The 24840-nt window shown below is 39.1% G+C and overlaps 1 protein-coding gene across 1 annotated transcript; it reads right to left on the minus strand.

The window, feature by feature from the left end:
* Positions 1-114: 114 nt before the first annotated feature.
* Positions 115-24005, minus strand: hpgd (15-hydroxyprostaglandin dehydrogenase). Its single transcript, XM_044346685.1, has 7 exons — positions 22647-24005; positions 21625-21748; positions 18941-19047; positions 14702-14798; positions 7978-8054; positions 7690-7853; positions 115-3139 (listed from the first exon to the last, which is right to left on the minus strand). Exons 1-7 carry the CDS (start codon positions 22737-22739, stop codon positions 3016-3018), a joined length of 786 nt encoding a protein of 261 aa, XP_044202620.1. The 5' UTR covers positions 22740-24005; the 3' UTR covers positions 115-3015.
* Between the last annotated feature and the right edge of the window lie 835 nt (positions 24006-24840).

The raw sequence follows: 24840 nt of genomic DNA on the forward strand, positions 1-24840 counted from the left end.
ATTTTTATTCGAGATTTTCTGGAGGAGCAGAGGCATGTTGTGTCGGGCTGCTGATGCTACACTATCAGTCTACACCGCTGGAAACAAACCAAAAGAAGACATAAAAGCAGGTCCCACAATGTCATCATTTATTAGAAATATAGTACAACATGCTGCTCTTCACTTTACTGATAACATAATTGTTCCACTTCATGCAAGTTTGAATTTTTTTTTTCTTGCATTTTCATTCACATTTATTGTGTGCAAAGTTACACAGGTGAGGGGAAATGTACATAGATAGATCCACAAATACAAATATTTCAAACAATAGCTCAGTCATGTTCTGGCCACTACCCTCCCAGCCTATACAATCTGCCTCCACTTGTGTGCTTAGCATGGAAGTTTCATGAGGGCCGTACAAGATTAATGACTGTGAAGTGGAAGTGGAGAACCCAGTGACAGGAAGTGTGTACCCATGCTGACTTGCAACACCAGTCCCTGCAGATGTCAAACAGTTTTGTTACATCCTAATTCTGTATTATTTTAGTCATGCACATGAACTTTTGTTGCACTTTCCTCACACTGCCTTTTTACAGCAGATGGCTTTAAACAAAGTCACAGAAGGTTTAGTGCTGTTGCAACATTTAATAACATATTGTTTTGCATTTACAATGAAGGCAATGACAGCTGGATGGCGCAAAGAGTATGCTGGCAACCATGCTGGCAGCTGTTATCAACCTACAGAGTTTATATAGCTTCCTGGGGAGAGACCGGTTTGGGAAAGGGCCAAGATGTTCAATAATGTGAAAGTATCTAATTGATCGAGGAGTTAGGAGGTATGTTAACACTGAATGAAGTGCTCTGACGTGACTGACACTGTATCATGGTCCACAGTTCAGTAGTTTGTGTAAAGAAACATTACATTTGACATTGGACAAATCAACTTGACTTGACTTGAACAACTCACTACTCTGCAACTGCTACTACTACTGCCTTTCTCCCATTTCTTGGCTGTTCTGCACCTGATACAATATACTTCTATCAAAATATTGCTTAGTGCATCTTTAAAATGTTGATTTTTAATTATTGCTGCAGAAGAGAAGGTTGAAAAAGCCAGCCCAAAAAACAAAAAGCTTGCAGTCCTGTGAGACTGTAGCAAACTTGACCTGCGTGCCACTAATAATTTAGATTACTCCCTAAGTGCTGCTAGTCTTCTCTGTTATTCTTCTAGCATAATGTTTAACTGAGAGGAATTGTTGGACGTGTAATATTTGTACTGGGTCCAGGCTCTGCGGTGTGTTTACCACTGCGCTCACCCAAACAGGAAGAGCAGCAGTGTGTGTTTGAGTGTGTGTGTGAGAAGCAGGTTGACTTTTACACTCTCTGAGTGAGGACATGTGTAGGGCTGCTGGTTGACATTTTTATTTGAATAATGCTGCTCTTGATTGATATAGAGGGTACAGTAGTATAAAATACAAACCTGCTATAGGTTGGTGCCAAAGATGAAGGAAAAACAAAAGAAGATGAGAATGTTATGTAAAAATCCAACTTAAAAATCATACTAATATTTGGATTGGACAATTAAAATTGGACCACAGCAGCACAATAAATAACAGGTTTTTGATGCTTCTTTATTCATGTGCATACAACCCACGTAGCACAATGAGCTGATTTCACATTTCTAATAATAAACACATCACTTTTGTTATGCTGTATACCAAACTTCCACTGCTGAATCATCAAGATTTAGCATATTCTTTGAATAGAATGTCAGAACTAAAACCATGACCCTGCAGATCTCACAGAGACAGTCACCAATATTCAAATTAACTTCTATTCTCTACACTACTAACTTTTCATATGTATAAACTGTAGATTTTTTTCTTAACTAAATTCCATCCTTATACTTATTTAAACATGTTGAATTAAAAATATAAATTAACAAACTGATTACCTCTGTTAACATTTTTACAATTTAGCATGCCTTGTAGGTAACAAATCTGTTAGCAACATAGGTAACTGCCCTCTCTCCTAGGAATTACATTTATATATTACTACTTTTGCAACAGCCAATTTGTTTGTTAGAGCGACATAATGTCTCCTGAATAGTTTTTCAAAATCAACACAAAAAGGAAATATTAACTAACAAAGTTTTCTACCAAGATCAGAATGCAAATCCTTCTCTCTGCTGTCATTGTCCTGTGTTTGTACACACTCCATCCACCCCAACCACCTCCCTACAACTTCTGTGCCATCCAACAACCAGTCTGCTACACTGCATCACACCCAAATATCCCTGTCTTGTAGGTCTCCCTAAGACCCTCTGACCTTTCCTCTAGCACTACCTTTAGACCAAAAAATATCAACTTCTAACAGACAGTTAAAACTGAGCACCTTCAACCTTCCCAGAAAATCGACCTCTTTCATTTGGACACTCAGTGAGCTTTTCTCTGGCAGTACTCTGATATGATACCCGTGTTATTCCCTTCAACACTTGCAAGAGTGCTCATGGAACAGTCTTGTTACTAAAAGATCAATAAATAAAAGTCCCATATCACTCATATCAAACTATCCCACAGGATTTTTAAAATTTTTTGTATAAACCATATCAACTAGCTGTTAAATAACGATTACAGTTCTTATAATAACACTGTTTAATCAAAGAAGCTGCATAATCAGTCGTGTCTGAGGTGGGTGACACTGACTGTCAGATATTTACTGACACTATACTGAAAAACACATTTATAATTTTGGTTTGCCAGTGGTTAATATCTTGGCTGGCAGTGAAAACATTGGATGTTTTCTAATAGCAATGATGATCAGGATCATATTATTAGCATAATTAGGCTGTTACAATTTGGTGAATATACATGATCAGGTGTTGTTCAGGTCAGTTTTTCCAGTAAGATCCGTTGCTCTGATGCAGTTCTGATATGAATTCCAGCAGCCAGATGTTGTCCTGAACCAGTCTCTGGTGTGTTGCGGTCAGACAGGTTAAAGCACTGCATAGTCCTCCTCAGTTCAGCATTTTGAAGCTCAAGCAGACATGGGTTCATAGGTGTGGAAGTGGATTCCTTTGGAGCAGGTAATCTTCATCACTGCTCCGTTCAGATTGGTGTCCATGATCAACCTCATCATGCCCTCTGCTATCAGTGATGGCCTGGAGATAAACACAGAGGCAGGTCACAGGGAGGAGAGGGAGGCCACAGCAGGAAAAGGGCTATTACATGAGATTACATGTGATGTAAAACCATTTCAAAGGCTACACACACACACACACACACACACACACACACACACACACACACACACACACACACACACACACACACACACACACACACACACGCACACACACAAAGGTACACACACAAACATGGAAACAGGATCCAATAATTAGTTATTTCCTATCCTAACAATACAACATAAACCTGCTGTACTGCCATTATTTAAAATCAAAATGTGTGTGTTTGTGTGTGTGTGTGTGTGTGTACGTGTGTGTGTTCAGGAAGTCATTTGGCCTCAACTTCCTCTGACACTAATGTGAGTCCCTCCTCCTTTGTCTCTGAGTTGCACAACTCAAGCTTTTAAAAGTACATTCATTTAGGTCTCTCAGAGCCATAGTACACACAGCTTGGTCACTTCATCTTTTGAATGTCTGAAAATACAAGACAGGCAAAGTATATCTGTACTTATCAGAACTGTTCCAAATAAACACCTGTCAAGTTTCTTGAAAGCAGAGCATTGTTCCACAGCCAAGTCAGAATAGAGACAGTAAAAGGCCAGAGAGGAGTGGCACTGAGTGTTTTCAAGACCACATATGTTTCGTGTTTGTAAAAAGCAAAACAGAAAATCAATAACAGAACAAATCAGCAGATCTGACATCCTGAGTAGAAAGAGCAATTTGTTAGCACATTAGTAGATACAGTTCAACAGTTTGTTGGACGTCCTCTGTCTGACACGTCTTGGCGGTAGAATTTTGATCTCAGACTTTGTTGATGATTTACTTTGCCAAGTCATTACACCTACTAGTGAAGCATTAATCCATCTGATATTTCAGATTATTTGTAGTCACATAACACTGTCCACATTGTAATACAATAAGGAGCTACAGGTGTCTCACAAGCACAGGACATGTGGTATATTGTGAAACGTTTCTGTTGTGTAGCTTACTGTTCTTGAGTTACTGTGTTAAACAGGTGTATCTACAGACAGACAGACATGGTATCCTGCACACTGTGCTGCCACAACATAAAAACTCTACATGTAAAATATATCAGAAATATATATCATAAGTTATATATAGTTAAGAATCTGATTTCATGTGTTTATTAATCTTATATCATGGTATAATTTACATTCAGTCATATTTAGATAATTTGCTCAAATTATTTTGTGATTTTTGTAAAAATCTTTGCACACCCTAATTGTTTTATTAAAATTATCAAAAAGCTTCATTAAGCCTTTATGATCAAAGTCCTGCAAAACTAATGACACTCCCATCAGCCTCAGCTGTGTTTAGTGCTTATTAGCAAATGTCAAGATGGAACTAAGATGGTAAGTGTCCCAATTCAGGGGCTGCATCCTTCAAAGGACGCAGTCTATAAAGGTGTGTCCTTCATAGACTGTGAAGGCTGAACCGAGAGTAGTTAAATGAGACGGTCTGGTTTACGGAGGATTTCCTATTTGTGTCACCAGCTGTTCCCTCCCTTTTTCTTGCGTTCCGAAGCACAACTCCTCTCACCTAGCAACCTTGACTGCTACAGTTGGCAATCAGGACACAGCTAGTAGAAATGTAGCCAGATATTGTAAGTATATATATATATATATATTTTTTTTGTTTTAGCATTTATTAGAGGAAATGGAGATGCTTCACTGCCATGTGTGATGTATCCCAGGCTGAGAGGGGACCATGGCCAAGTAGATTAAGATCAGTTAAGCTGTGTACTTTTAGCCAATAGTAATGTTAAAATTAACTAGTTAACAACAGTTAGTTAACATAGTTTATATGGCTAATATCATTTGAATTTGACAATATAATTTCATATTTAAAATAACGCTACCTTACTTTAATAACTAACCTTACTTTAATATTTAAAAAATGGTCTTGTTATTAATCAGCTAAAACAGGTTTAGTAGATAGATAGCTAGATAGCTAGATAGATAGATTGATAGACACACACTTAATATCTAGCTATAGCTTATTTAACAGTTTTTCTTCTTCTGCTTTCCCTAAACCAGCCCAGACCCTGTACTGACACGGAGACATTAGAGCCAGTGGTAAATTACCAAATAGCTGTACAGATCAGTTCATCAGATCATGTTCTCCCTAGGACGACAACAGATGTTGACTGGCCAGTCATTTCAGGAGTTGGGCTGCTAGCAGCTGAGATGATGCTGGTCTCATGCAGCCAGTGACTCCTCACATCTCCAAAAATGTTGGAGCAAATTTCCAAACAGGCATTATTTGGATAAACTGACTACATATTGGGAATCTAAATGGTTACTTTCTTGTATGAAGAAGATATTAAAACCTAATAAAGTTTCAAAATAATGGTCCTAGATTGAAAATTACAACAGCTTTTAGTCTGGCTCAAAATATCTGCCATCGCTGCCAGTTGGTGTGAAATGCATTCCAGTGTTTCCCCTAGGTTGACTGCTTTGGGGCGGTGGCTGGGGTGCTGAGCAAAACCTGGGAGAGACTCAGCAGTCAGACATTTCTCTGTTCTCTGTTTAGGAGTGGCAGATTGACACTAAAATGAGAATAGCTGGTCCACCTTAAAGGTCAGTCCACCTTAAGTGAGCCTGGTCAGGTTAGGCTAACCCATTGTTGCTAACCTCGGGGCTAACCAAGCAGGTAGCTCCAGGTCTGAAAAGTGAAGCCAATGTGGAAGTAATTTAAACCTGCATTCTCTCTAATGGCCACTCCACTGGCTCCAAAAAGAAATCCAATTGTATAGAAGTCTGGGAAATGACCCTACTTCTCACTTGATTTATTACTTCAGTAAGCACTTTCCCAATGAAACTATGGTCTCAATCAGTAGTTTCAAGTCCTCAATACAGTATGATGTTCACTTTGTAAACTATGGTCCCATTTAGAGTAAAATAGACAATAAAGCAGCGTATGCTTTAGGTCATGGCTAACTTGTGATTGACAAGTCGCTACCGCAGTGACAACGTTGATTATGTTACGTAACCATGGCGTAACCACAGATTCACAGAGTACAGGCGTAGCCGTCACTATTTCACTGTGTTTTCAGTTCATGAAAGTTAATTGTGAAATTTTGGTCACCGAAAAAGTCTTGTTCGGCATTTGGTTGCACTAAAAGACCCTCTAAGGAGTCAGCTGTTCAATTTTTCAGTACATTTTGTTTTGATGGTTTTAAGCCTGTTTTTTGCTATCAAAAATTAGCATAAACATTAGCATCATCATAGTTAACCATAGACTGTAAATGCACCATTCTAACAAAGCTAGCAGCTAGCGTTAGGGTCAGCTCCACTCTCTCGTTGAAATATGGTCACTTCTGGCAAATGCAAACTCGAGTCTTCAAAACAGGAATCCACAAACCAATGGGTGACATCGTGGTGGCTACGTCCATTTTTTTTTTTTTTTTACAGTCTATGGGGCTAACCACCTTCACTTTTCCAGCAGTTGGAGAAACAACAGACAAGACTTACCTTGGTCTTGAGAATCTGCAGCATTTATTAACTGACACACTGTAGTCTGTACTGCACATTTACTGCCAGACTGACAACTTACTGCTAACCTTTTCCCCAGCTGAGCTTGCATTCATCATCACTTTTCTGCCACTTGCTACATGCACACATTTCGCACTGCCCTATTCCTTGAAGCAGCTACGCTACTCTACTTTTATAACAGTACCTTTCATGTAGCTGTCCTTTGAAGAATGAGGAGGATCCTGAGATTTCATGCATTAGTTGATGACTCACAACAATTCCATGATAATGTAGGGTGTTATCAGGATCGAATAGTGTGTGAGTGAAAATCATTAGTAGCCCATTGATATTAATGATCATGTGAAATTTTAGCAGTGGCACTCATAATTCACACTGCATTCTGGGATACTTGGCTGTCCCAAAGGACCAGACGTTGGATCCTCCAAAGTTGGAAAAAGAAAGCCGCATTTCTCTGCCACATTTGAAGGAGCCTTCAAAATGGGACAGCCTTGTTGCACCAAAGTGATGCATTCGGTCTTCAAATGCAGCCTTTGAAGGATGCGACTCCTGAACTGGGACACAGCTATGGTAAACCTTCTAAACATCAGCATGTTAGCATTGTCATTGTGAACCTGTTAGCATTTAGCTCAATAGTGCTGCAATGAACTGAATTTAACTGTTTTCACATGTTCTCCATGAGGGAACCGGAGATTAATTCTTTAAATTTATTGGCTATATTATGCTCAATCAGCTGCTCCTGTATCACATGAAATGGGAGCTCACCACCATCAAATATAACTGGATCACTGTATTAATCAATGAAAAAGAGTTTTAAGATTCTTAATTACATAATACAAAGCCTTTGTCTCAGTAAAAATTGTGCATTTGTTTTCAGTGATCTCACCAATAAAGTCAGTGTGTTATCTCATGCCAGATGGAATAATCCCATTGCAATGACAAGGAATGATTTAAACACAGGACTGAGTGAGTATCAATGTGTTTGTGTTTGTTCTAGTGTTTGAGTGAACTCACTTTAAAACTCCAAACTTGTTCATGCTGCGCTTGAAGTCATCCTTGAACTTGACAAACTTTCCCATGTTGTCCTCGTGTTCCACTGAGTGCAGTAGAGGAGTGTCGACGAAGGCCGGACACAGGACGTTGATACGAACACCATAGTCACCCTGAGAGGACGCGTCCTGCAAGAACAAGAGAGTGATCTCCCATCCTAAAAAATACTAATGTTGACACTTCATTATTTAGTTTGTGTAAGAATTTAATAAATCACAGTGAAATTTAATAACTATAATTTATGCTTCTTACCGCCATAGCTCTAGTGAAGCCAATGACTCCATGTTTAGTAGCAGTGTAGACAGGCTGATGAGGGGAATGCATGAAGGCTGAAATATAAAGAACAAGAGGAGACAAGAGGACAAACATGTTACTGACACCAACGCAGAATCTCACAAGAAACTGCTTGAGGTCAAAGAACAGCCAATGTCCGAAAATAAATGAATTCCACTCTTTGTCTTATATACAATGTTTTTATTCTGTGAAGATTTCTGTCAGCCATATTTTGCTCCTAGTTTGAGCTTAACCTTTAACCTGCTGTAAGCCTTAAACATGTAGAGTGTTTGAGAAGATCAACAGGGCTTTCTTTCGGGTGTTCCTAAACACAGCTGCATCTGCGTCTGAACACCAGCTTCTCAGCTTCTTAGAGTGTCAGTTGATCCAGGTTTAGTGAGATAAGGCTCAGTTCATATTTCCCACAGCTTCATCAGAGCATCATCATCAATCTAAAATCGTGTTTTTCATTCATAAAATTAATTACAAGTGATGCACAGTGCTTTAAAATAAACCATTTTCTGCAGATGTTTTTTTAATGTCTGTTTATGTTTTCTGCTTTCAAATAATCTCCATGTCCCTTATTCAATTAATAACTTCAATATTCATAAAGTGTAACATTGCAACAATCTTGACCTCAAATCACACTCCTCTCCCTCTGGCTCATTCACGCAGATCCTCAGCAGTTCATTCTCTCTGTAGTCTAAGAGGCTAATCAGCTGCTTTTGATTATTGTCATGGCTGAGAGCCGCCACTCACAGCAGGCAGGTTATGGCAAGCACCCGCTAGATGACAGGGCAGCCAATTTGGCCTCCAGGGTGAGTTTTCAGGAGTTGAATTCCTCACAAGCTTCACAGAGAAAAAAAAAAAGTGTTGTGTGAATGAGTTAAGTTCCTTCAGGAAAAGTAGCATCTTCTGGCCAGGTTGTGAGATCAAAGAGTGTGATGGTTGCTTTTACTTTATTACACCTGTTTCAAGGTGTATATGAACACATGGGCTGAAATATAGGACCATACGCAAAGACAAACATGACAGAAATAGTGGAAACCTAATAACATGAATTGCAAGGAGCAAAATATGATACTATGAAAATATGCAGTTTCCAAATAAAAAAAAAATGCAACTACAACTTGCACCTACAGTTAGAGCATACTGTTAACAACATAGCTAAAACTTCAGACGGTTTAAGGTAAGAACATTCGACAGCTGATGTTATAAAAGCAGTCAGCTGAATCCCTGCAAAGACAAACACGACTATAAACTGAATCACTCTCATGTGGGCTGAATCCACTTCCAAAAGAATCTGATAATGACATCATTCAAAACACAAGTATACACACAAACACTTGCATTGAGCAGCACACGTACACATCAACAAACACACATACACACACATTCTTTCCCCCCCCCAAAACAATATGCTTGACCATGTTTGGACAAGTCTGTCGTGGGAATGGCATGTACTCACACACACACACACACACACACACACACACACACACACACTGATGTTATCACAAGTGAGATAAGTGAAAAATGATTACCATATGTCTGCTGTTACTTGAGGCAGAACTGTCCTAGATCTGCAAGATGTTGTGTCCGACTGTAAGAACCAACAACATCTCCTAGAATTTCATTAAACAACACGCAGCTCTAAAGCAAGAATATATTATATGACAACCTTATTTTAGATGTGAACTAATAGTGAAATTCCATTCAAAACACACAACAGCAAAAATTCCTGCAAAAAAGAAAAAAATATATATATACAAGAGTTTTTTTCGGCTTCATTCCTGACGTGCTGCATAAAGGTCATTTTAAGTCTATGTATCTGTATTTCATGATTAACTGATACTCTAACCACATTGCGGTAAAAGTGGATTGACAGTTGCAAATTGATGCGATCGTCATACAGATAAAAAGGTGAGATATGGAGCAGAGCTCTACCTCAGGCGTTGTTACCTTTAGTGTGTTATTGATAGCTCAGTAATCTGCTAGTAAGGGTTGACAGAACAGCTACTTGAGCAGTGCTGTTTCATGAAAAATCTGCCCATTGACTGGACTTTTTAATATGAATTTCTGAGTAAATCACTTAAAGTGAGGGAGAAAAAGGATGGCTGTATAGAAATAAAAGTGGGTTGGTGAACATGATTTAGTTTAGGATGTAGTAACTCCATTGTTAGCATTTTGGGAAGCTCTGCAACAGATGAGTTTTTTCAAATTAGAAGTGCTGTCACATTTATTACTATATGTTTTACTGTTAAAGGTGTAACATTGGCCAAACAAACATGTAACTAATTAAAAGCTTGCTGGCATCACTACATTAGCATGTTTCTCCCTCTGTCACCCATACACACACACACACACACACACACAAACACAGTATATGTATTGTATATAGTGCATATATCAGTTGTATTGATGCTCTGTCGGCATTCAGCACAAAGAAACTTTTCCTGTCGGGTTGAATGTGTATTTTCAGTGCACTGGAGGCTAACATTTGTGTAAGTTGCATTTTGGACCAGGATTGGCTTCCAAACTAGTTGTGATGTCACAAATCATGCTAATAGGCCTACCCTGTAAATTTCAAATTTTCAGTGAGCACAGAGGAACTTTCTGTCTTCAGCAGATGAAGGTGAAAACAAACTCTGCACATACATCATTCTGTACAGTGAGTCTCAAACATTCAATTGTAGGAACAAGAAGAAAAACACATTTTTGAGTGGAGGGGGACTTTAACAACTAATTGCTAAATATAATGGAGTATTAACCATCTAAAGAGCCAGATGTTTCCCTCAGGAGTTGGTGGACACCAAAACAGAGCTAAAAGGAGAGTGAATATTGGACTATTGGGTGGGTGGTGTACAGCAAGTTTATCAGAGCTGCCAACAGAGGCTGATGAAAGTGGAGAGAATGCAGAGTTGTTTAATAAAACTCTCTGGGGGTTTGTCACTATGAGCAATGTCTTGCGGAGTTCACCTTAATTCTCTAGGCTTATGGTTGGGCAGGCCCCAGGTCAGACATTAAAAGACAACTAACAGGAAGTTATATCCAGGCAGTATTAACTGAATGTGTTGACAGATGCTCAAAAACATAAACGGTGGTTGTGGTGGTACATCTTATGATGTTCTGCCAGTCAGTGAGTGTCAGAGATAAGAACACTTTGGCTGGCCTGACCGCAGACAGATGAGGCTTCATCTTGCTTTTCTGAGCTGCAAACAGCTCACTTGATCACATTCAGGAGGAACAGCCTCCACATATGTATATAGAGACAGAGAGCAACACATCATACTCTGAAAACCACGCCCACCAGAGAGGAAAACAATTGAATATGCAACCAAGAGCTGAAATGGGAAGAAAATGTCTGTAGCTAGCTAAAAACATTACATTTCAGCATGTCAAAGGATTATTTAGTACCCTATGTTTACCAGAGAGGATAAGGTAGTTTATAGCATATGTTGAAACCCGTTACATTGTATTTGCTAAGATGCAATACATGAATGCAAGGGCTGGCATCACGTCTATAGTAGAGATAGCACAACTGTATAGCAAACTCCACCACATCACAGGCTGACATGACACTTAGAGGCAAAGTCACTCTATGATTTTGTCACAATTGACAAATATTGTTACTTTGTCTACAGTAGCAGCACCTCAGCTGTTTGTTGGAGGATCTTTGACCCCCGACCAACACCTGCATGGCCCCTTCTGCTCCAGACCCAAGGCCTCTCAGGGGAACAACAGCAAGAAAAAGGAAAAATGATACTTGTAGGAAGAAGGTTTCAGAGAGAAGCTAACTTTGGATCCTTGATAGTCCCAAGAGGGTCCAACTGCAGCACCTCAGACCTCCCTCTTCAGAGCCCTCAGACCTCTCTTCTCAGACCCCTCAGACCTCTCTCCTCAGGCCCCTCTCATGCAGATATTATCACCCCCTGCTGGTTGGAGGATGTATTGCATTTTCTTTCAGAAGTCAATTGCCAGGTCATAGTTCACAAAATATAATTATATGAAAACTACATATTATAAATCTAATTATAAATATAGAGGACTATATATACTGTATTATGTATTACAAATATTAACATACATAATATTAGTTATTAAAATAATGATTGATGTGCAAAAACAAATACCCATGTATTTATATCATTAATATATTAATATGAATGAGTGACTTTTCAATCAAAGCAGCAATAATAAATAATATTGCAATATTTGATGACATAAAAGTAGTATTAGACTAACGTTACTTATATGTGTAGTCATTTCAGGCTTTGCTGCATTGCTTTGGTGTCTCCCACAAGCTTGAAGCACGGCCAAAAAAGCAGTGGCAGCTGGCAGTGCAGTAGTGCCGAAAGTTGAAACAAACTCTTAAATTAGGCCTTGTAGATCTTATATAAATGAAAATTCAGTGACTGGATTGCTTTTGCCTCAAATTTGTTCAGAAACAGATTTTGGTAGACTGCTAAGGTGAAATAAGCGAACGTTTATGTACTTCATACAACGGAACACTACGACTCATGCTCAAATCCTACTGGCTCACAATCCTGGGGCCTCTGGAGGGAGGTCTGTAATTGGACCCTTTTCCAGGTCACAGTGGTAATGTTACTTGGTAAGGAGCGAGTGGGAGTCATAACAGTATAATGAGGCTTTGTGTCTAAGGAAACAGGAACAAGCTAATAACTCTCTTATCTACTCATCTAGTAGGTGTGGTGATTGATTGTTTAAATTAAGAATGGCATGTTAACCTTTCATGAGGGGAAAAAACTACAGTAGTGACATTTCCAGAATAAATATAGAGCCCGTGAAGGTCACACCACAAGGTGATGTTGACTTTAAAATGGTTACAACAATGACTGTAATCACATTGTGACATATATCACATAGTTCCTCAGAGCTGCTGTGGCTCTGCAGGGCTTTGTTTGAGTTCAGAAAAAGGTTAGAGATTTTACAGAGATGGCTTGAAAAATGTTGGCCCATCAGAACAACATACAACCATAAAAGAGCAGGAATTACCTTGCAAAATGTATGTGTGTATGTGTGTGTGTGTGTGTGTGTGTGTGTGTGTGTGTGTGTGGGTGTGTGTGCGTGTATGTGTGTGAGTGTGTGAGTAACTGTGAAGATTTTGGAGGAGCGTGAGCTTTTCCATGACGGAGACTAAGGTGCAGATTGATCCAGATCCAGTAGTTTCAGTTATAGTGGATGCCTGCCAACCTGTCATGGTTGCTTTTTGTCTAGTGTGTTTCCCAGATAACACACTCTCAAGGAAGATGGGAACTGTTTTCATAAGCTTGGCTTCCAGAGGCTTCGAGAAATTCATCATCTGTGACATTTTGACATAAATAAATCCCCATGTGTCTCTCTTTCAAGAAAGGAGAATATTTGGAGAGTGGTGAGTGTAAATTCCCGAGTCATGTGCTTCAAACTAGAACTGAAATATCACTGAAGTTTCAGGGCCTCTGCAGATATTTAAATCTTACAGATACATTACACAAATTAAATTAGGTGACATAGCGCATGATCATTTTGACATTTGTACAGCTGCTGATACAGAATGCTGGACAGCACAGATGGAGCAAATGAAATTTTCCATTAGTCTCATATCCAACACTATCATTTGAATTGGCATATTTGCATTTTTTCTGAAAAGTGAAATGTGGGCTTTTTTCTGTCACTTTTGACTCATATTCTTTACGCTGTGATTTGAGACCATTTAAATGGTTAGCATGCAGCAAAGTGCCAGATCTGGACTCTGAGGGAAACAGAAGCATATTTTTCTTCCCACCTTCCAACCAGGTCAATCCTCAAGGTCACTGCACAGTCATGTTTTTCTCCTACAGTTTGTCATCGTCGGAACTCTGTAGTGTTATGTAACCCAAATTTCAGAGAACTCTCCATCCCATCAAAGGGATGTGTGTGTGTGTGTCTGTGTTGCAATGTCATACAGTTAAAGATTCACCTGCTCTGGTTTTGTCACTTCTGCGATGCTGTTCTTAAATAATCTGCAGTAGTGGAGCTTTGGACTATATTACATGCCCATATCTACAGTATATATGCTGTATAACTGCCTAAAACTAAATCAGTCCTCTATGTGCTATCAAACTACTTGTCAACCTACTTTACAACTAGCAACAAATTCTGTGGAAGTCACAACAAAGGACCATAGACCTTTACAGTGCTGGTAGATTGCAACCTAAATCTGAGAAATATGTAGTAATAAGTGACCAAAATATAATAAATGTACTGAGGAACAATGTTAAATTCTACCTATCCAAGCAGCCAATGTCTCCTATAGTTCTCCTCCTAAAGCACAAGCAAGCATAAGCTAAACTGACCTGATGTTCCCACTACAGTCTGGCAGCAAATATGCTGTGCAGAATATGTTTGCATTGGTATCATTAAATAACCTTTCAAAATGAAATACTGTGTGCCTATATAATATATTGTAAAGTATTTTGTTTATTAGTGGCTGAGTTTGGGGTACAGTTGTTGTTTGCAAAGAAAAAGTAGCGTAAATACATAACCATGACTTTAAAAAAATATCAAGTACTTCTGGCATCTTAAAAAGAAATGATTCTCTGATTGAATCTATCTATAAAATACATTTTTGGGATACATCCAATGGGAGAGAGAGATGGGGGGGGGGTTCCAGTTGAATAAATATGTGCATACAAACGTGTGTGTTAGTGTGTTTATGTGTTACCTGCCATAGAGGATACATTGATGATAATGCCTCCTTCTTTGCCATACTCTTTACTCATGTGTTCCAGTGCCAAGTAGGTCCCCTTTATTACTGAGGTCTATAAAAATAAAGAGACAACAAGGTCACAGTTTAACAAGTGTAGCACACACAAGCAGGAAGTGAAACAGAAAGTGAAGAAACTACTGATCGGTGCGTTTATTTATAGTTCTACATTATTTTTCACTGAGGACATCTGTTGCTGACTTAGACAATACTGCCTGCAAAACAAAGTAAGTTGTAAGTTGGATGAGGTAGAAGAATAATTATTGTACCTAGCACTACACAATATATCTCAAGATGTCTAAACGTTGTGCATGAGCATGCAGTGTTCATTATACTGCACAAGAACCAAGTGTAGGGCAGAATAACAACATACAGCACTGGTGATTTTGCTATTATTAGAGCTATTGTTACAGAGCCAAATGTTTTTTCCTGTAACTCTCAATGTTTATCTAATTGGGAGCCTGAATGTGCTCAGTAAATTTCATGCTCATTTACCCTTTAGATATTGCTATTTTATGCAGAAGTAGACATTTTTGGCTGATTGTGGTTCTAGAGAAAAGGTCCAATGTTCTAGAGAAAATTGCATCATCCTGTGGGGATCACATATATCCACAACAAACCTTATTGTAATAAGGCTTCACAGTGTATCAGACTATATCTGGACCAACTATGACACCAAGAGGGAGCACATACTGTAAAAGAAAACAAAGATGGAATCTCAGATAGATACCTGAGGGACGTACAGCTGATAACGTGTTTTGATGATGAGGAATTTCTTCCTCTAAAAATTGTCAAAGCTTTAACAGAGAGACAGATAAGATGATAACATTTAAAAGGTGTTGCCAACATCAATGCAAACCGAGAATATACAATTTAATGTATTTGTAGAAATGAGGTCTCTGTGAAAAGAACATGTACTGGATTCACAAGTATTTCCACAAAAACTTGGTAAAAATGAAACCTCATTAACTTTAAACAAAATCTCCACAAGCCCAGCACTCTGATCCAGAGGGAGACAGGATTACCCTCCAGTGACAAGGTGCAAGTGACATTACGCTCTGTGAAGGGAAAATACTCAACAGACTTTTTTCTGTTGCAAGTGAAGTGCACAACCTTTAAGCAGCTCTCGCTGTAGTTTGCAGACTTCCTAGAATAGACATATATCAACCACAAGTCACATCGCCTTTTCAGACAGTTCTATACTGTGACTCATTTGAAGTCTACATTTCAAGAGTGACAAGATCCTAATGGGTGAACAAAGCTGCCCCATTCCAATTTGCCAGTCTTCAGATGTATTAGAAAAATGAAGGGCTTGCTCTTTTGAAGAGAGCAATCCCTGAAATAGAGCACAGTATGTCTTGTAGGCACTCTCCCTTTATGGCTGTTCCAATAGTACAACCTAATAGTAACATAGACTACTCTGGTAGAGAAAAATGTTGATGACTCATTTAGCTTAATGTGGAATAGTTTTGAGATAGATACATGATTTTCACTGGACAGTGACAATATATTTTATTGTACATTTGGGTCCACAGGTGGCAAATATTCTTGCCCAATACATGCAGTTCAATTCCTTGTAGCTAAATCATGCATTCAAGTGTGCTATAAAAAACCCTCATAATTTGGAGTTTTTGGGTGGGAAGCCAGTGAGGGATCATGCAAGTCTTATTGGTGTGTTGGGGCACCTGCATTGAGGGAGACTGGTAACAGCTAATGGGGATCCGAATTAATGAACACATAAACCTCAGAAAAGATCATGTGAACTTCCAGCATGTTAAAACCTCCTGATGCTCATCACTGGCAAGTACAGAGGTACAGTGTCTACACCCTTCCCAGACCAACAATGGAGTTAGCTTGGTCATGTCTTATTGAAATCAGCCTATTTAGTTGCTCCTGTGCTGTGCTGCTCTGCATGTCATTTTGGATAAGCTTTGATTTACAAACGTATTGCTCTGCTGACGTTACTGTGACAAGACAGGTAGGACTATGAAGGAGTTCAGTACTTAAAGTGATGTGGTTTTGATCTACATGGTGGGAATATGGGGCTTAAATCTAACTGATGTTGTTCACTTGTTTTGTCTTTATTACATCTCTAATTACAATTACCAGTTCATAATTGTCTTTAGACCTAGATCTACACATGAGTAGTTTTAGGAGTCCATCAGTGCAATAAGAGGAAGAGCAGAGCAGCTGAAGAACTGTGTCATCTTAAGTGACTTTTTTCTGTTGTTTTTTTTTTGTTTGTTTGTTTTTTACAGTTGAGTGGTGTGGTTATGAGGGTCCACAGGGAGACATGCTGGCAGTCTCCCAGTGTACCTGTCTGGTGCCTGCTGGCAGTCTCCCAGTATACCCTCATAACCTCAAGTACAACTAGATTCCTTAGCAGGAATGTAGTTGTAAGGCTTGTGGCTTGGTATGGTGTCATGAGGGACAGAGGGCCCTGCTGATGTAATGGAGTAGTCTGAACAGACCACTATCAAGTACTTGTATTGCCAGTGGTCTGTTCCCACCTCCAGTCTTAACAGACTTGAGGGGGTGTTGTACACTGGGGTCTTTTAGACACAATGAGGCCTTCCAGTTTAATGGCAGTGGCATCAAATATTATCAGCATAATAAGCTGTTGCACTTTTGCTAGAACTGGTTGTGATGATCAGATCAGATTAACAGGCTAAACATGACATTATTTTAGTGGAGTTTCAGTTTACCACAATATGTATTTACATATTAAAACTAAAAATCTTATATTTCATGAAATTTAAGTAATATGTTTACTCCTTGTGACTTTGTCCTACTTTTGTTTATTTAAAACCATACCATACCATACAGAACATATACTATAATATTGCTTGCCTAAACTCTACTGCGGTTATTAAGCAGTGAGTTTTTGGTATTTACTGATATTATGGTATCATTACAATATTTGGAGTGTCTGATTTGTATATTAGCATATCCTCATGGCTTTTCCTGCAGTTATTTTTGCTAACTTAGTCTGTGCACCCTTTCCAGTGGATCAATAAATTACACTGGTGGTAGTCAAAGCTGAGCAAGTCAGGAGAATATTCATAATGGGAGATTCAGTACCTGCTTGAGAAAAAATGGCCAATTGTACCAGTGTCTTGCTGACAAAAAACTAGACCTTAGATTTCCATTTTCTGCTGGGAAACTGGGCCAGCTAAAGTATTTTTTATCCCTGGTTTTTTGATGTCAGACGGTATCTGGGTTAGGGTCATCTTCCTGCCTGAGGTTTCTATTTGCCTGTGTTTCAAGATGAGGTTGAGGAAACTCAAAACGGACTCATGGAAGCTCCATATCTTTCAAACAAAACAATATTTGATTGTAACAAAAGCATTGTTTGCTAGTCATCAAATCTTTGGTTGTGATGTCAAGCAAGTGGTCACTTGCTGACTGGCACTGTTAACATACATAAACAGAAAATGGATTAAGTTTCAAAGAAGACTGTAAATGATCTGTATGAAGATTAGTTTTTCATTGCCTAAGTGGCTGTTGGGTTTTGTCCCAGCTGGACAGGAAAATATGGGTCAAATGGCATGAAGAGAGAAATTTTAACTGTGCAAAAAACAGAAATTATTGCCTGAGAGCGAATAGAAAAACTGCTCACAATTAACAACACATTTCAGGACACTGTATAGCAGGCATGAAACCTGGATGTTATCTATCACTCTGATCCAACTTTGCAGTCGCATGTGAGGAATCTGAGTAAAACAGTATTTTAACATTTAAAAATCATTACATTCTTCGTCTCAGAGAAAGCATTTATTATCTATTACAAGTAAGACTGACCCCTGCAATGTATTCACATACAATTAAAGATTAAGTTAAGGTTTTTGTAATTTAAGTGATATTGTTTTGTCTGCATATTTGGCAGGCAGGCAGGCACATGCTTGCTTTCATAAGGCAGACAAGACAGGGAGCTTAAGCTAACAGCCAGGTAAACCTGTTCGCTCCCTAAGGGTGACATGGTCTTGAGGGTCACTGAGAGCCTCAAACTAAGTAGATACTAATACATGTACAAACAGTCCTACCCACATATGCAATACCCAAATATTCTGAGGATAAAGGGTGTTGTATACTCCACAGATTGTTAAGTCCTCTGAGGCAAATTTGTTATTTTGGGCTTTATATGTAAAACTGACTTGACTAATCTTCATCTGGCCTACTGTCATCTTGTCATCTCACCAGGTTGACTTGTATGGTCTTCTCCCAGTTCTTTTCATTGTTGATGCCGGCGTTGTTGATGACAATATCCAGGCGACCAAACAGGTCCACCGTACTCTGGAAGGTGTCTAAACCACAGAAACAAAAAACCATCAGTGAATGACCTTAAAAGAGTAATCCACTGATTGCATGTACTCATGATGAACAGTTGAAAAAAAAAATCTAAATCAATGCTGCGATTAATTTCACACATTCTTCTTCCTTGTCAAAACCTACATTACCCACATTATTCTGACGTGTTAACCTCAAGTCTTTCTAACTCCACACCCTCAGATTTTTTCATTTTCAAACTTGTAGTCTTCAGCCCCAACCAACACTGACTCAAGTGACATCACTTGAGGCAATTAATCAGATTTCACACAGCTCCCAGAAGACTCTATACAGTGGAAACCGCTTATAGTGATCACATCCGTCCGGGTCAAATTGATCAGTATAAGCGGATGATTATTATAAATAAATATAAAATAATATAAATTTGATTGACTGTTTCAAAATACAGTAGAGCTGTTTAAACGCTTGTTTCGCTGCTCCTCTCCTGTCACGATTTCAATGTGCACGCAGCCTCCCAGCCTGAAGCAGATGGGTTATGCGTTGTGTGTTTAGGCTGCGGGGGAGGGGGCCGCAGCGAGAAAGTTGAACCAGAATCAACTTTTGGAGAAACACAACCTGTAACACTGCACAACCCTGCCATGAAGGAAAACAAAAACATTACTAGGAGGAGGGGAGGACATTTCTCTTTGTTTGGTAATGTTAAAAGTAAAGTAAGGCTTTAATGTCAACTTCTCGACTCATTGTAAAAAAGACGAGAGAAAGAGAGAAAGAGAGAGAGAGAGAGAGAGAAGCAGTGGTCGAGCGAGCTAGAGAGTGGATGAGGAGAGCAAGTGATGGTAGAGAGAAAGCCAGTGAATGAGAGGAAGAAAACGTGTTTCACGGCGGTTACAAATAAACATGCCCACACCCCACAACTCCACATAACTCTGCGGAGGTGCGCCGCAATGCCTGATAATGGTGCCGCATTCGCTAATTACACATCGTAGGTGTACTATGGGAGTAAGGTAAAAAGAAAATAGAGTAACCGTAGTTTTTCATTTTTCCATTCATTTTTTTCCATATGTTTATGTATGAACACTACCTGATTACTATAAGTGAATTTATTTAAACAGCATTTGTATAGGAATGATTCTGTCCTGAGCTTTTTGATCAGTATAAGCAGTTTCCACTGTACTACTTTTTCCACATATGCAGTAGTACGCCCCAAGACTTCCTTTAAGGGTACTATAATGAGAAATGCAAACCATCTCCTCATGTGAGCAGACAGATGAGGTTGCATAAACAGCTGAAGGGAGAAACCTGAGGTGGTAAAACCTGCATTTGTCATCACCTGCCGCATTCCACACTTGGATACCCCTCAATTAGAAACAAACATTCCAGCTTTTAACAGGCTCATCTGCTTGACACACATGCCTGCACGTACACACACACACCCACCCACCTGTGCATGCACACATGAGTCACACACACTGAAGACGCATACAGAAAAACACATATGCTAACATGTAAACAACTGCATGCACAGTGCATGTTTGCAGAGACAGATGCACTATTTCTTCTTACCACAAATGGAGAAAACACACACACACAGACACACACACACACACACACACACACACACACACATACACACACACACACACACACACACTAACACACGCACACACATTGTCATCGGCTCCATACAGGCTTACATTGTGTATCTACATCAACAGCAGTACTATCACACATTGGGGAGCAACACCAAACAGCATTCCACAGCCGTTAGCCTGCAGGGATTTACTTTTTCAATGTCACACAATGAAACCTTGTTCCTCTCTCTTGCTCTCTCTAAGACACACTTATTCACTTAAACACACTTTAATTCTCTGCTTCTCTCTTTCTCACCCCGACACGCCTACACACACACACACACACACACACACACACACACGCACACATTAACACACACACAGTTGTGTTTCCATCATTTTAGAGGACATGAAACAGCAAAGCAACACTGACAGATCTGCAGAAAAGGAGAAGGTAAGTGAGGGGCAATAGAGCAGTGCTGAGTAGTGAGGAAGTATGTTGAACTAAAAACTGAGAAACTGTCAAACAAATAATCATGTGACTACAAGGCAAGACCAGACATGCTTAGATTTATCTGTACTGTTGGTGAGATACATGAGTGACCAGAACCAGCAATTTTGACAAATGTCACAGATACTCTGTTGCCATCTGTTTTGACTGGACCTGCTGCCCTTTCACACCCGCTGAATGAAGGTGTCAGCTCAGAGAGCAGCAACGGTGACTCTCTCTAGGAAAAAGTTTCTAATGCCTGCCAGGAATAGTCACTATGTTTTAAGCTCTTTGTTGAAGTCATCCCCTGATTCATCATGAAGTCTAAAATGAATAAGCAAAGTACAATTATCCTACGATGCAGCTTGCATAAAGACTCACAATAAGTGGATATTACATTACACAACAGCTTGGATAGCTGCTAGTTAATAAGCAGACTGAATGTGTTGATTACAGTGTATCTTTAAAGTTTTATTATTGTGTCACTCATCATGTAAGGGATTTAAAAGGTATTTGTCAATAGAAAGGATTACCTCTCAGTGTGTCTCCATTAGACACATCACACTGAATAAAGGTGCAGTTGCCCTCTCCAAACTCTGCATCCAGCTCTGCCTTGCACTCTTCACCGCAGGTCTTGTTCAGGTCGACAACAGCCACCTGAAGGACAAAACCTGGTTAGTGAGTGAGTAGTGAGACACACTGCAGTTTGTCTTCATGAAGAGAGACAATATTCTGGCTACTGTGTGCTGCTTACTTCTAATCAGTCACACTTGTCACCACTGTGGTTTGACAAGTGTGACTGATATGTGTGTGTTTCACTGGTGCACCGTTAAAAAATACAAGACTAATGACATGTTAGTCTTAGTGCTGTACCGCAATTAGTCTCATTTCACAAGGTGTGAAGAAAGTTCTCAGACTTGATCTCTTTTAAATGCCTTGCCTTTAAATGCATGCTACCTTCACTGTCTAATTACTGGGTTAAAACACAGTGTGTTTATACTATTATTTTAGACTCATCATCTATCACAAGTTAACACTGGCCCCATTTCTACTCACTGTATATCCTGACCTTAAACACCCTTTAAAAGCAGGAAAACAGTAGTGCTGATACAATCAAGGATCAGTATTAAAACAAATGTGATAATGTAGTACAGAGAAAGTGCTTCCAATAAATTGTCATGAAGTTAAAACAAGGACACTACGGCAGCTATGCACTTAAAACAGTGTTGATGTAAAGTCAAAACCATTAAAATTTAATCAATAAAGCCACTGCAGACATGCAGACAGTTCCAGCAAAGTGAAGTCAAAGCAGTGAGGTCAAAACAGGTTATGTCCGAGCAGCAGACGTAACAGTCAGATCAGTTCAATAAGAATTTCAGCTGTTAATGTACAGTTGGAAATGTGTTAAATATGAAAACAAAAGCAGTAAAACTGAAACACTCTAAATCAATCTGAGCACTTTTAATGAAGACATTTGTAAAGTAAGAGAGTAACTGTCAAAGCAGTAAAACTTATGTTAAAGTTATGAAGCTAAAGCAGACCGAGCAGTACTGACCTTGGCTGAGCTCTGCAGTAGTGACTGGACCACAGCTCTCCCAATGCCCTGAGCACCCCCCGTCACCAGAGCCACCTTCCCATTCAGAGCCATGATCTCCTTTCACTTCGTCTTCCTCCTTCCTTCTCTGACACTTTACCTTTCTTTCTCTCTCAGAGTCTCAATTACTCTGAGTTTTCTTCCTCTGTCTTTTTTCTGTCTGCTTCAGTGTATTCATGCACCTATCTGACTGCTTCTCTCTCTGTAACACAATCATAGGTTTTCTCACCCCTGTGTGTGTTTTCACTCTTTCAGCTGGGCTGTGTTTTCCCTCCCTTCTTCCCTCCCTCTCTCTCTCTCTCTCTTTCTCTTTTGCTCTCTCTCCCTGAGCTTATCAGTCTATACAAACACTGCATGTGTGTCAGACAAGAGAGAGAGAGATCGAGTAAAGGCTAAGTAAACTCCGTAGGATAATAATTACAGGTTTTATCCAGCTTCTTGTACCTGCCCTCATGCTCCCTCCTACTTCCTTTATACCTCCTCCCTTCTCTACACTCTTTCACTCCTCTTACTCCTGTTTCATTTACACACCTGGGCTCTTAACACGTCACTGTTTGTATAAAAAAAAAAAAGTATTTCTTGACATGAAAACAATATGCCTTTGACAGCAGCTTTTTAAGGAGCTGTCATACTCAGCTTCTCCTCTTTACCACATCCACATTACTGTGTGCCCTCTGTGTAATTGCTGTTACACAACGTGCAACGTTGTTCAGCAATACATTACATCAAGTTTCAGGTCTCTGCATGTTGATTTTCACACTGTACTGAAATGAATGGAAACCAGTAGCTGTTAGCCTCAAACAAGTTGCTAAAACATGTAAAAATACCGGTTTGGCCCTCAAAGCAAGCTAGACCTCAGTGACTTCTAGGGAATTTCTGTACGGTCATTCTAATAAAGAAAATACTTTTTACTATTTGGATAGAACAAGTTTTTGTATATAAATAAACCTATTAAATAAACCTAAAAATAAACCTATTTATACTGGGCAGAATATCATATTCATCTTCAGGAAAATCCCTACACTTCCCTCCTTCTCCTTCCTTTACACCCTTCCTTCCTTCTTCCTCATCTGACATCCTTCCTCCAACAAGAACTTGGAGATGAACATGCTCAGCGCTATCACCCCTGCAGGTTTCTGGGTTACCGAGGACCTGAAGTGGGAGACCAACACATGCTCCATAATTAAAGTAACTGCATGATTGTTTGTCCAGCAGTAGTTTATAATAGTTGCCTTTTACATAATAGCTGTATGATTATGTTCCTGTACATTTTATTTGGAGGTATTTTAAAGCACTTTAAAGCAAACTTATGTGAGATTTTAAGAAGAAAAAACATTTTAAAATTCTTTTCACTTTCACATTTTCACATTCAAAAACTTAAATTCAAAAGCAATAAAACACCCTTATCATTGCAATACACCCAGCAGTTTTGCAGATACCAGTCACAGCAAACCCTCTCTTGGTCTGGTATAATCAGTAGCTTTATGGTGGCTAATGTTAGCAAAGTTTTGTTAGATATTCCTGTACAAGCAGAGTCAATTTTCTCAGCATTTATCAAATTGACTGCTTGTTAATCCCCCCCCCCCCCCCCCCCCCCCCTTACTGTTGCTATGCCTACCAAGTTTTCCATTCTTGCACATCACATATGCTGTTTCCAATGTAAAATGTGACAAATACTATACCACTAGAAATTCTTGGTAATTTTTTAAGCAATGGTTCCTTGATTTCAGGCGTAGATGAAGCAACTTCTCATTTATAGCCAGCTAACATTGACTTTGCCAGCAGAAATGATTTTAGATTTTATCAGCTGTAACTAGCTGGCTAACAGGTTTTTCTTTTTTCAAGCTGACTCACTTTAAAACAAAATGCATGTTACATACATGATTTCCATGTAAAGACTATGAAATAAAGAAACAGCATTATTCAATTCTTTTATTGCAGTGTAGTGTGCTTCAGTAGTGCTAGTATGGTATAATATGGAAAAATGTAAGATTAGCTTACATACTTGTTTGTATTCTCAAACAGTATGTTTTCACTTTTAACATTATAAGAAAAAAAGCTTTTAGGATGAGGACACTAACCAGTGTGTTGGGTAAACAGAAGTCTGTCTCAGGTGATGTGAGCTGGGGTTGCCTGAGTGTAAACTTCCCCAAAT

The sequence above is a fragment of the Thunnus albacares genome, chromosome 3 (genome assembly GCF_914725855.1).
Source record: "Thunnus albacares chromosome 3, fThuAlb1.1, whole genome shotgun sequence".
Classification (NCBI taxonomy): Eukaryota; Metazoa; Chordata; class Actinopteri; order Scombriformes; family Scombridae; genus Thunnus; species Thunnus albacares.